This window comes from Amblyomma maculatum, chromosome 1 (genome assembly GCF_055883805.1).
Source record: "Amblyomma maculatum isolate TAMU_Amacu chromosome 1, ASM5588380v1, whole genome shotgun sequence".
NCBI classification, from domain to species: domain Eukaryota; kingdom Metazoa; phylum Arthropoda; class Arachnida; order Ixodida; family Ixodidae; genus Amblyomma; species Amblyomma maculatum.
Genome location: NC_139344.1, coordinates 347,028,252 through 347,040,817, shown reverse-complemented (window position 1 = coordinate 347,040,817; position 12,566 = coordinate 347,028,252). Strand labels below are relative to the sequence as shown.

General features: G+C 44.1%; 1 protein-coding gene across 1 annotated transcript; it reads right to left on the bottom strand.

Annotated features, from left to right (window-relative positions):
- Positions 1-2,466: 2,466 nt before the first annotated feature.
- Positions 2,467-9,291, bottom strand: LOC146207684 (uncharacterized). The gene is made up of 5 exons (XM_084577238.1): positions 9,232-9,291; positions 7,108-7,259; positions 6,239-6,306; positions 5,360-5,440; positions 2,467-2,600 (listed from the first exon to the last, which is right to left on the bottom strand). Exons 1-5 carry the CDS (start codon positions 9,289-9,291, stop codon positions 2,467-2,469), a joined length of 495 nt encoding a protein of 164 aa, XP_084433364.1.
- Between the last annotated feature and the right edge of the window lie 3,275 nt (positions 9,292-12,566).

Below are 12,566 nucleotides of genomic sequence, written 5' to 3'. Positions count from 1 at the left end.
GGCGAAACTATTCCCTTCGTTCTAACTGCAGTCACTTCCGTCGCCGCTTCCCAGAAATAGCAGTACACTCTCTGCAATTACATACAAGTATCCCCCCTGCCTAAGTTAACGGCTGAATAACTGGGCCTTTCCTCGAACCATTCTTTCTTTAAGGACAAGCAGTTGCAAGAGTCTACAGTAAATGAAATATATCAACGCACAATGAATATAAAAACGTTTGCTAAATACGAGGCTTACTCCCAGCATGTATCATATTCAAAAATAAGCTGTTACAAATTTCAGTCGAAAGCTCCATGCTACGTAAGCAGAAGCTCGGCTGACATAACGTTTGGGACGTTGAGGCAGCCTTAATTACTCTTGCAGGTAATTTATTGTCATGGTGACAGCGCGGAGAACATCCGTCCCATTGATACTGTACCGAGGACAATATATGAAAGAGTACGGTGCGCACCTAATAGTCCTGAGCACAAAGACTGAAGCGTTCGGATGTGTTGAAAAGCTCCCGTCGTAAAGAGACGGAGAAAGAGAAACAGAAGAATGCAAAACCGGGGAGGTTAACTAGGCAACTCCCAGTGGGATACTCTACATATGGAGAGAGGAACAAAGGCCGCAAAAAGCGAACCGATAAATAAGTCAAGGTGACAAATGTGTTAGCCCACAGTGTAAGGGCATCCACCTAGGGCAGCCATACGGCTACAACAAAGAAAAGCTATTCAGCTTTGTGTGACCTTGAGTGATATTGTAGTGCTCTTTAGGTCGAGAGCTACAATGGAAGCTAAGAGAGAATGGAGTGAGTGCGTGGGAGGGTATTTCGGAAAATATTTACAAACGTGACTTTAAGGAAAGAGCCTTTTGTCTCGCTTTCTGTTGGATGGCACCCACTAGAGATTGCAGCATCTTCGGCTTTTTCCTTCATTCAGTCGCGGTGATTTCATCATTTGAAATGAGTGCTTGGTATTTGGTCTTCAACGCGAGCCCTAATACACGTCTAGTTAATTTTGTCTAGTAGCGGTCTAGTATGACCGCAACTTTTGAGCCCATAGCCGAACATAAGACCCTCAAGCTAACATAAGAAAGTTTCGATATTTAAGAGTGTCTTCATGGGTTCTTCATGCAACTAAAAATATATTGGGGCAAAGTGTAGCACAAAATACTGTCGCGGCGAAGTGTTCTGGCGTATACGAACGGAAATATTTCTCTGAATTCTCGGTTACATATAATGGGCACTGTCTAATCTAGTGTTTCAAGGGTGAATAAAATTCTACTTGTATTAAACTATGTGCAATATTTTTATTTGTTTTTTTGCAGGCCGGCTCGGGTTACCTTGACAAGAATGGTTGTGACTGTGGTCCTCGTCACTGCTATTAATGATATTACCTGTTATTACTACGGCTGACGTATGCTCGGCGGCTAACTGAAAGGGTAAACTTCTGCAGCATGTTTTTTTAACGTGGAGTCCACGGCACCTGTAATGGGCTGCAACGGAACTGCAGCGCTCATGTACATAGCCGCAGGATTTATGTGGTTGTTACTGTTCCCTTTTCTTCAGCACCAATATTTTGTCGCAGGAAACGGTTGTCCTGTAGCAAATGAATTTACTTTAGAACTGCTAAAGACTACTTAATTTATTTCAAACGAAAACAGGCGCCCCATTGATGAAACTCGTACATTTGAAGCATCGTACGTTGTAGTACGCTTCTATTCTATTTTCAGGGAGTAAAATGGTCAGTGCGCTTGGCGTCAGGGATTGAAACAAAAACAAAAAAGGGAAACATTTCGATACAGCAGAGCATCGTGCAAATGTTACCTCGTTCTGTCATATAACCTAACTTGTCGGAGAGATATAAAAAGGAAGTAGAGTAGATATATATTTGTTGTTTCATAGACTTTTATTGTTTGCCCCCACGTGCAAAATTTCTAAACCAGTAACAGATACCTGGTTGTGGTTACGGTAGTACCTGCTGTAATTGTTGAAAACGAGATACGGGTTTGTCAAGAGCTCGTAGCGTCAGACGAAACAAACTTACGAATGCGCACCACCACACTCACAAATGAAGCAACCAATTACGGGGCAATAATCATCTCGCCAAACAGATAACAACTATGAGAGCAAACGATAATCTATCCAACATAATAACAAGACCCATTGAGAAGCAAGACAACAAGCAATTTAACAATTTGCCGCGTCTTAAATAGTTACCTGGCCAGGACGGCAACGCCTTAGCTACCTCTAGCAGCGCTATATTGCCATGACCTCCGAAAGTCAATATGCCGAATACACAAAAAAAAAATTCGCTCTTTGCAAAAAAGCATGCGAGCTTATCGTGATTGCCAGGATGGCAATCACAGATATTGATATCCTTTTTTTTTTTCACAGTCTTGGCCTCTATAAGGCCAGCTTCCAAACTGTTACTACAAGAAGTTTATTATTCTGTTGTCTTTATGCACATCGCCTTCATGGTTGTCTTATTCACTGCTGGCTTTACTGCATACTTCTTTGTCGTATAATGAAACACCTTCACCGCATAGCTTCGCGTGATGTTTAAGGCAGTGTTTCGGAATGGGACCTTCCATTTCATGGGGCAGCCACAGCGTGCATTCTGAAAAAAGAAACAAAAACAGACAGAAGGCTCAATATTGGGAAGCACATATTGTTTTCAAATATTTCTTCTTTGGTTACCTTTCAAGACACCGAAAAATTTCAATTCGAATTTTCAAACAATGCGAAGGTTGCCACTCGCACGATGTACTACACAAGCCTTTATAAAGCGTGCTGAGAGAAATAAGACGCCAGCAGTTTTCGTCAGCGAATTCTGTTAGCTCGCAATATCTATTTTAATTCGATAAAAATTCGATAAAATTCTGACCACATTGAATTTATTATGCAATGCTACATTCTGTGTATACTTTTGTGGAGTGCTGTATCGAAGGTTACTTCCAAACCTGCAAAAGTGCTTGTCTCAGTGTTTGTCACTTATGGTAATAGCCTCACTGGCTGATCGCACATAGTGTTACCTCTTATATTTTGACAGCGTTTGAAGAATTCAGTTGCGCAAACCTGCTAAAGTCATCCGAAGCAAAGCTTCTTAAGGCTTGGATACGTTTTTTTCCATCTAGTTATCATCCCTATGACTACTATCATCATTAATAACTATATGTACCGTCATTGTCATCGCTACTGCAATCATTATCATTATCACTAACTGTATCATCACGGTCATTGCATACTACCACCCTCACGCTAGACAAGGAGAATTACGATCTCTTTCTCACCACCCCGACAGAATTCACCTCCTGCCTGGTTACCTTTACTCGATGCATGTATATGTCTCCCGGAAGTTTGATGTGTTAGCGAAGTTAGAGCTTTGATCCTGGCGCGACTGTGTATGACAAGTTCGGAATGCGACCATGTTAAATCGCGCTTGAAGTACTTCCATGCAGTAAAGAGAAAACTCCCGGCATGATTTTTGTACTCGGCTGGGAATTGGAGAAATGGTGGTTCGATTGACGGTCGAAACGAATATTTTTTTTTTACTCTCAGTATGATGGTTGCGTATGGTGCGTGACGTCACGCATCATGGCACCACTTATGGTGCGACACGATGTGGGTGGTGCATGGTCTTTCCTTATAGCAACACTTTTTTCTTCTAGCTGATTGAAGGTCAACCATGAGCCACCTTGGCCCGAGTGGGCAATACTAAGGTGTTACGTTGTTATATTCCTGATGCACCTCTCCTTCGGTTCTTAAGTACCCCCCCTTCTCATGTATCCATTTTAAAACAACAGGGTCCAGACAAGGCGATAACGAGTTATAGCTTATTCACTGATAAATCTCTCGTTTCCTGTCACCGACTATGTGGGTTTCGTAGCCACTACTTAAATCCCTGAACAGAGTACAAAATGGACCATAAGAAAGTCCTGATTTGAGAGTAGTTCGTTTGCTCTCGGCTTTGTACGAACTGTCAACTGAGATCAGGTGCCCCAGTGACTTGATTGCCTGTCACGCCCAATTAAAATACGAATTGTTTTAAGCTATGAGAACTGCTTCAAGGAATCTTTTTTTTTTCTTTTTCAGTTGGCCGCCATATGATCAGAGGAAGCTTGTGACTGCTTATTGATTGCATATTCATACGAAGGAATCGAACAATTATCTCGTAATTCTAAAGTTGCATTAACTCTTTCATCAAGATGGCTGCATGACTGTGGTGAATGTAAAACCCTGCAGATCATAAAGCACCCATTGCATTTGCTATGAAAATATAAAAGCCGGGATTTCTGAATACACCACATAACATAATTCTTGGCAGCACAGGAATTCCGGGCTTTTGTACTGGTGCGCGCATCAAACAATGAATAGTTCCTAGGCGAACAGAGCATCCTCTTCTCGTGACAATCCGTTTTGCGCCGTTCACATAGGTTACAGTAATAACGTGGCTTTGAACGTAGTTTGACAAGAGGTACATCGGTTCAGCGTCAAACTCAAAGGTCCCAGGTTCCAGGCCAGGGGTCATGGGTGAAGGTCATGAGTCATGTCCACAATGTCCACCATGGCAGACATTGGTTGGGGTGATAGGTAAGTGTAAGTGATGTACACCACATTTTACTTTTCTGTAAGATAGAACCATTTTTTTGCTATGATCTCCTCCACAACTTTCAATGAATTAAGGTCAAACGCAGGCCCGGGACGATGCTCGACTTTTGAGCTGAATGGGGGCACTGCTCTAATGTGTCTCCAAAAAATGCATGCTCATCATGATTTTTTTATGCAACGGTCATTATTCTCTGTTCAGTTTATTTGACTTCCGAATGCGTTCGGACGAACATGGATTGTTGCGTATGATGAAGCCAAAACAATATTTTGTGGGGAGTAAATTGCAAAGGAAGTTTAACCTTCGCCTTTAAAGGTATGACGCCTCTGTGTTATATGGCTGCCGTCTGCGGCTACCTTTGCAGATTCTTTCTTGTTGATATGCACTTTGCTGCTCTCTTTACCCCAAACGTCTTCATCTTCTCCTCTTATACCTCTCACATGCACATTAGCACACATTGCTAATTATATCTGAAAGACGCAGATATAAACGATTCCATACGAGCTTGCCCGAGTGGCCGAAAGGCGGCATGCATGACTCGAGACTGAAGGGCTACTGTGGGTTCGATTACCATCTCACAGGGGCTGCTCGAGTTAACAACACCTGCCAGCTCGATCCCATTTCCGACAATATGTCCCCGGGACGTCATTCGATCCCCCGCTAAATATCGGTACCCAGCCGTGAAAAAATTTTTTTTTTTCACAAAGTTGAATTTTCTCGAGAGCGAGTCCTTTACCGCTACTGCGTTAGCACATCCAATGCGGTCTTACGATATCCGAAATAGTGCAGCTCCATGATTCCACAGTCATTGTGAGTGTAGAGGAAGTGGGCGATGTCAGGATGAGCAGTATCTGCGTAATAAGAAAATCGCAACAGTTTTCATTCACTAAAAGCACTTCGATTTTTTTAATACGCTTATTTCTTTTCTAGCAAGTGCCTTAGTCGACTCACTGCATTTATGGCATCGATCGGTATATTTACTTGTTAAGGAACAATGAATACCGAAACAGTTCACGCAATGAAGCAGTCATAATTAAACAAAAAAAAAGAATACCTCAGGCTGCTCTGAAGGCACTTTCGTTTTTACAGGCTTGCTGGAAGCATACGCTAATAAGCGCATAGAGAGCGTATAGAGATGTTAATTGCATAAACGGCCTGGATATATTAGAAACAAGATGGTATTGTGTATTACATAATCATGCTGGGTTGTGTGGGCGATTCCTCTGCCCGAGCGATGTGCAAGACAAATACACAGCGGGCCGTGTAACAAACATCTTTAATCTCACTCCAGCAGGAGTCGGGGTTGTCGTCCGGGAGGGCAGGCAGCGAACAGCCAGCGCGTCCAGGAGCGAAGAGCAGGAGCGAAGAGGGCGAGACGGCGGCGCGTGCCTTCCTTTATAGCCCCCTCAAGAGGGATCAGTTATCCCCGAACGAGCGGGGAGGCGGAAACAGGCAGCGCGCAGGGAGTATTGGGAAGTGGCGCGGCCTTTAAATGTGCGACGCGCCACGAGCCCTAAAGATATGTGGCGCAGGTCCCCACAGTTGCTGGCAACTGGCGTCACAGCCTCTGTTCAGCTGCAGTAGCAGTAACATCACTAGAGGCTGCTGCAATTATGGAGGGAGGCCGCGGACATAATCACTTTCCTTACCTGAATCTACAACGAGACGAGCCGTGTTAATCGAAGGCCCTGTGGTATAGTACAAGCTTGCGTTTTTTCTGCGTGTGATAAACAAGGGAAATGAACAAAGGAAAAACACGATATAAAATGTTCAGTTCGCTTCTAAACACAATTTTATTGCTCCTTTCTGCATAATATATGATAAAAGAGCAAACCGCAAAAAGTCTATAGTACTGAAAACGTAAAAGTACTATTCCCACTTGCGCTTATTGGTGTGCTTAACTGCAATGCTATATAATAGTGGAATAGTGGAATGCAAGCAATGAGCAGGAGAACTATAGTTAGCAAAGAAAGAGACCATTAAAGAGATAATGGTGAAAGCTGACGAATGTAGCACGGCCAGTCTGCAGTGGCCGTTGTGCCATGCGCCGCGCGAAGAGCGGTTCAGCAACAGTGACGGCGAACGTCTGGAATGGTAAACTGCAGAAAATGATTCAGTGAAGAAAGATATTGTGCGAAACATTTATATATTACCTTTCTATAAAAATAAGCATATACATTTTACATTCCAATCCACTACCTACATATACGGCAAAACTAAATGTCAGAAACGCAGTTGCTAAATCTCAAATTGCAATGTATACAGTAATCGGTGTAATTCTGTACTTTCCTTTATTTTCGTTTCTTCATTGCATGGGCGGTTTCAAATGCCCAAAAGGTGTCTCTAAATGTTGGCTTAGCGGACTAGATCAAGCCTCTTTCTATCCATTCCCTGTACCAAAAAACAACACAAAACGTGTAGCTGCAAGTCTGGTATCCCCACGTTAACTTATGTGAAAAAGCTCATCGCGCTTCTTCATAGCGAATGCGTAGCAATATTAGCACGAAGCAACTTTTACCTTGGCTGGCCTTCCCCTCCATTAAAGGACCACATATATGTCGCCGAAGGGACATCCGGGTTGTAGTTAGTGCGCCAGGCTCTTAAACATTTGAATATGGGGTTAGGGTTAACGTCCCTGACAGCCACCGAGTACACCACGGTTTGAAATATCTGCGATGCAAGAGAGAAGTACATCAATTTAACAAATGTTCAAAGATAAATTGAACCGACCTTATAACCAATTAGCCACAAAACACTGTATCGGACACAGCGAGATTATGCATGTGGGTAAATTACAGGACAATGGTAAGTATATTGCCACCTAGCGTTGCATGGATCTCCTTGGCCCTTTCCCTTTGTCGCAGCCGGTAAACAAATGGATAGTAGTCGCTACTGACTACCTGACCCGATACACTGAGACAAAGGCAATCCCTCATGCCACAGCTTCCGAAGTAGCCGAGTTTTTCATACATAACATAGTCTTGCGGCATGGCGCCCCTTCGTACGTCATTACCGGCAAAGGGACAGCTTTCACTTCGCAGCTCATCGACCACATATTTGAGTTGAGTTACACTACCCACCGCAAGACCACAGCGTACATCCGCAGAGCAATGGTCTTACCGAAAGGTTAAATAAGACGATTGCGGACATGTTGTCAATGTACGTTGATGTGCAGCACAAGACCTGGGACGAGGTGCTGCCGTACGTCAGATTGCGTAATACAGCCCAACAAGAAACAACGCGCTTCACACCATTTCGACTTGTGTACGGGCGTGAAGTTCAGAGCATGCTCGATTCCATGCTCCCGTGCCCAGATGATGACCAGCTTCCCCCAGATGCCCAGCAGTATGCCATCCGCGTTGAGGAAGCTTGCCAGCTCGCCCGTGTGCACATCGGGCGGCAGCAGACCTCTGACGCGCACCGCTACAACCTCCGGCACCGCCAGGTTCACTACAAACCTGGGGACCAAGTTTGGGTGTGGACACCAGTTCGCCGTCCAGGCTTGTCAGAGAAACTCCTTTACCGCTACTTCGGGCCGTACAAAGTGTTGCGTCGTGTGAGTGACCTCAGTTATGAAGTTATTCCAGACGGCGCCGCACTTCTAAAACGTCGAAAGGCCAGCTCGGACATTGTGCACATTGTGCGGCTGAAGCCGTACTACCAACGATAACGCACGGCCACCTCCTGTGACCATTCTCTTACTTTGCACACCGTTCTTACCGGCTGTCTTCACTTTTTTTTTCTTTTTTTTTCGGAAGGGGGGGTTGGTTGGTTGGTTCGTTCACAGGAATCGAAAGGCGCAGTATCTGTCACACTTGCTCTGTGGACACCTGAACCGCGCCGTAAGGGAAGGGAGGAAGGTGGGAGTGAAAGTGGAAAGAAAGGGGAGCCGTAGTGGAGGGCTACGGAGTAATTTCGACCACCTGGGGATCTTTAACGTGCGCTGACATCGCACAGCACACGGACGCCACTTCGTTTCGCCTCCATCGAAACGCAGCCGCCGAGGTCGGGTTCGAACCCGGGAACTCCGGCACAGTAGTCGGGCGTCTTACCACTGCGCCACCCCGGCGGGGTAATGCCACCTAGCGTTGCCAGGTGGCGCATGACTGAGTGAAGGAGGACGAAGTTAAAAAGAACGACGAAGTGTCGCTTGCGGTTTTGCGTCTGTGCTGCTCGCTGCTGATGTGTCGGAGCTAACCCCTTGCTATTCTTGATATCCTCAATCACCTTGTACGTGACAATACATATTTTAAAGCTCTCCTCGTTTTGCTTCTCTTCACTCCATAAGAACCTAGTTTGTTTCAGTGCTCTGAGCAACTAGTAAAGCAACAACGAGACAACTGAGCACGATAAACAAAATGAATGAATGAATGAATGAATGAATGAATGAATGAATGAATGAATGAATGAATGAATGAATGAATGAATGAATGAATTTATTACTGGAGGAAGGCCTGAGGCCGTAGTTAGGGGATGAGGAATAAGGGGAAATACGTCCGTGAGGTAATAGTTCAACTCGAAGACATAAGTGTACAATTCGCAGTCAAGTTCAGAGAATTCCACTAAGCAGAGTGAGAAGCCCTGCATCACACTGCTCGTATAAGGCCACTTCGTTTACTATAGGCAACAAGGTCCTCCTTACTGCTCTGTAAGCCAAGATAAAGAAGTTGATTGAAGGCGATAGCATCTGGAGGTGTGCCATGTTTAGTAACCAAGGCATCCCTGCCTCGATCAAAAAAGAAGCAGAAAGACGTCATGGTTACCGCTAGCTCAATACTTAAGAAAGTTTCCTTCATATAGAAATCGCAGTCAAACTATCTCGTAATTTCTCCCTGGGAGCTAATACGGTTTGGTTGGTTTGGAGGTTATCAGTGGCGCCGTAGTGAGAGGCTCCGGAAACATCGATAACCTGAGGTTGTCTGAAGTTTACTGACATTGCACAGTGCAAATAGCCATTGTGGCGGAGCACTGGGAGGTGATGCATTCGCATTTTTCGGCTGGTATTTGAGTTTCCTTAAAATTTCGTATGTTGCTGGTAGTACATCTACACAAGTCGAACCATGGATCACGAGATGGAAGCTTAAGTACTCCACTTAACCGCATTTCAACGCTCGAAGTATATTTTTGCTGATAAAAAGAAAACTCTGACAGTCGCTAGTGGCATATGATATTTGATAAGTTATGGAGTAGAGTGGAAATATAACACCTTTTTAGCTCTTCAGCCGTGCCATACAGTCAAATGAAAAGCATCTATTAAAGAGATTATAAATCACGTTAGAACCACCAAATGAGGAGGTACCTTGTTTCAACAATTTCAGGTACAATAATGCAGTTCATGGCAATCTGAATGAAAACAAAGTGATATTTCATGAGCAATACACTGATTTTCACTGATGTGACTCATATAGTGGTAAGACATAAGCATGTTGCAATGAAAGACATTTTAAAACTTAACGTTCTTGATAGGTCATTGGAGTTATCGTAAACTTTCGCAGAATAAACAATTTTTTTTTTCAAGAAAGAAACGTTGAAAACAACATCGATAGATATATTCTACATGAACTGAACACAGTACCAGTATCCCGTAGCAGTGGTGCAGTGATTAAAGCCCTCGACTGCTGTGCCCAAGGACGCGGGATCGAATCCCATCCGTGGTGGCTGCTTTTGGATGAGGGCTAAAAGTAAGACGCTTATGTGCTCTGCGGTGTCAGTGTAAGTTAGTACCCCAGGCTGGTGCTCTACATTTTTGGAGCCCTCCGCTACGGCGACTCAGCCTGAATTGCTTTGGGATGTCAAACCTCATAAACGAACCCCAGTACCAGCACTTTTTTTCACCTTAAATGCATTGGGTGGACTCTTATCGAGTACTTTCGGCCAGGCTCTCTGTGTGTCAGCTGCGAAGGCAAAAGGCTGGTGGCTGCACAGAACAAGAAATGCCACTCGGTGCGCTGAAGGCACTCTCAGCGATGAAACGATGCTTCGGGATGAGACTTGCATAGTTTTCCGCCAAGAGTCTTCTATCTGCAACAGAAGCGAGTATCGGCGTCCTGAGTTGAGCTCCGACTCAAACCTAAAGTCTCAGAGCCTTTACCTAAGTACAGCGGACACAAATAAATTATCCTTCCCAATGCGAAGCTCGCAACATCCACAAAATAATAAAGCAGACGAGTGCCGTCATCACCTCCTGACGTATGGTATAAAATGGTCATCCTGTAACAATTGGGTCAATATTATTTTTAGCAGAAAAATTAATTCAATGCGAAATCGACGTACCAATGGCATTCCCACCTCGATCATTTGCAGTGTTCATTGGAGCGCGTTTCTCTTATTGTGGAGAAATGTTCAGCACGTTAACCTTGCGCACGTGGCTCAAAAAAGAAAAGACATTTCCACCTCGGTGATCATTTTCAGCGTACTACATTGCAGTACTTTTAAGTTATTGTAGAGGAATTCTAAACACGTTGACCGTACGCACGGGGCTGAAAACAAAGAAAAAGGCAACATTTAGCTACAGTAGAGCTTTGTGTAAATGTAGCCTGTCTACTGACATATTAACTATCAGAAAAGGAAGTTGAGTAGTTTATATCTGTGTGTTCTGCATAGTTCTGTAATTTATTCCCTGCGTAAAACTGTCAAGCACACGACGCATATATAGTTCTGGTTTCCGCGAAAAACAGAAAGTCTACACAGCCCATCTGCCTCCAGCCACCGGTTCTATGTTATCGTTGTAGCGAACGCAGATGACGACATGCAGCAACAACAAAGCACAACCCTTACAGAGACAAAAATGACAATCCGAAGGAGTGAGTGCTGCCCACATCCTTTTGTTCTTGATTTTCTTTTCCCGTTCTTTCTCGTATCTGTTGCTACCATTTTCGAGCAAAGGTAGAATTTTACTGTTTAGTTCCGCACAGGAAGTTCAAGGGGTGCTTTCCTGCGTATCCTTTAGACACGTGGCAAGCTTGCACGACAGAGAGAAGAAAACATTTCATCAAACTCTATGTTACTTGCGGCAAGCCCGATCTCTCTAGGGCAGAGGGGATTTGATCAGTGTTAAGACATCATTCCGCTGTGAATGATTCATATTGATTCCTCCGTTATGCATACAAGTGTGCTGCTTATTTTGGAGCGAACCGTCATCACGTATGTGCATTTTTCTGGTCACAGGTTTTCAGTGCGGATCCCACCTGTCTTTATTAGCGGCAATGGGTCGGTATACGTAAGAGAGAAATTAATGCACCAATCAAGCACAGTACTCCAATTAAAACACACATTTTACGCACTACATTTCTTAAAGCATTCTACTAACCAGGCTCCGCTATAGCTGTTCTGCCATGATATACACAAACATTGAGCTATTTTATTGCAATCGTGTTAGACTCATCCGAGAATACGGGAAACTATAAAAGCTTCTAAAAATTCCAGAGCACTATGGAATCTGCACTGCAGAAATGCTAGTCTAAGCGTTGCTGGTGCACACGTGGCATCCCGCTTGCTCTCCTTATCATTGCTAACTAAATGTACCGTCATTACCATTACTAATGTAATTATTGTCATTATCACTAATTGCAGCGTCATTGTCATCGCAACTATCTACCTCACGACAGACAGCACAATTCAGATGTCTGTTGCACAGTCCCGGGCGTACCACTGGAATCATCTCTTCGTCAACGATGCTCACTGTCTCCATTGTTGTTTGCCCTATATCTTGAACTTCTCTGCCTCAGTATAATTAACAGCGCAGCTATACGTGGTTTCCCTCTGGCTCAATGTGAAGTTAAAATTTTAGCTTACGCTGATGATGTCGCCCTCGTTTGTTCTGACAAAAAGAGTGTACTTGAGTATTTACACTTGGCTAAACAATTCTGCGATGTATCAGGCGCGGCTGTTATTTAGATAAATCCAAGGGTTTTTTTGTTGGGCCATTGGGGCACTAGGCCAAGACAGTTTGGGTGCATATGCTTGGACTGTAGCCCT

Coding starts and splice junctions, on each gene's coding strand:
- LOC146207684 (XM_084577238.1), bottom strand. CDS start 9,291: ATGGCACACCTCCAGATGCTATCGCCTTCAATCAACTTCTTTATCTTG. Junction 7,260..9,231: donor TTATCTTGGCTTACAGAGCA/GTAAGGAGGACC, acceptor CTTGCATCGCAG/ATATTTCAAACCGTGGTGTA. Junction 2,601..5,359: donor GCTGCACTATTTCGGATATC/GTAAGACCGCAT, acceptor TTCTTTTTTCAG/AATGCACGCTGTGGCTGCCC.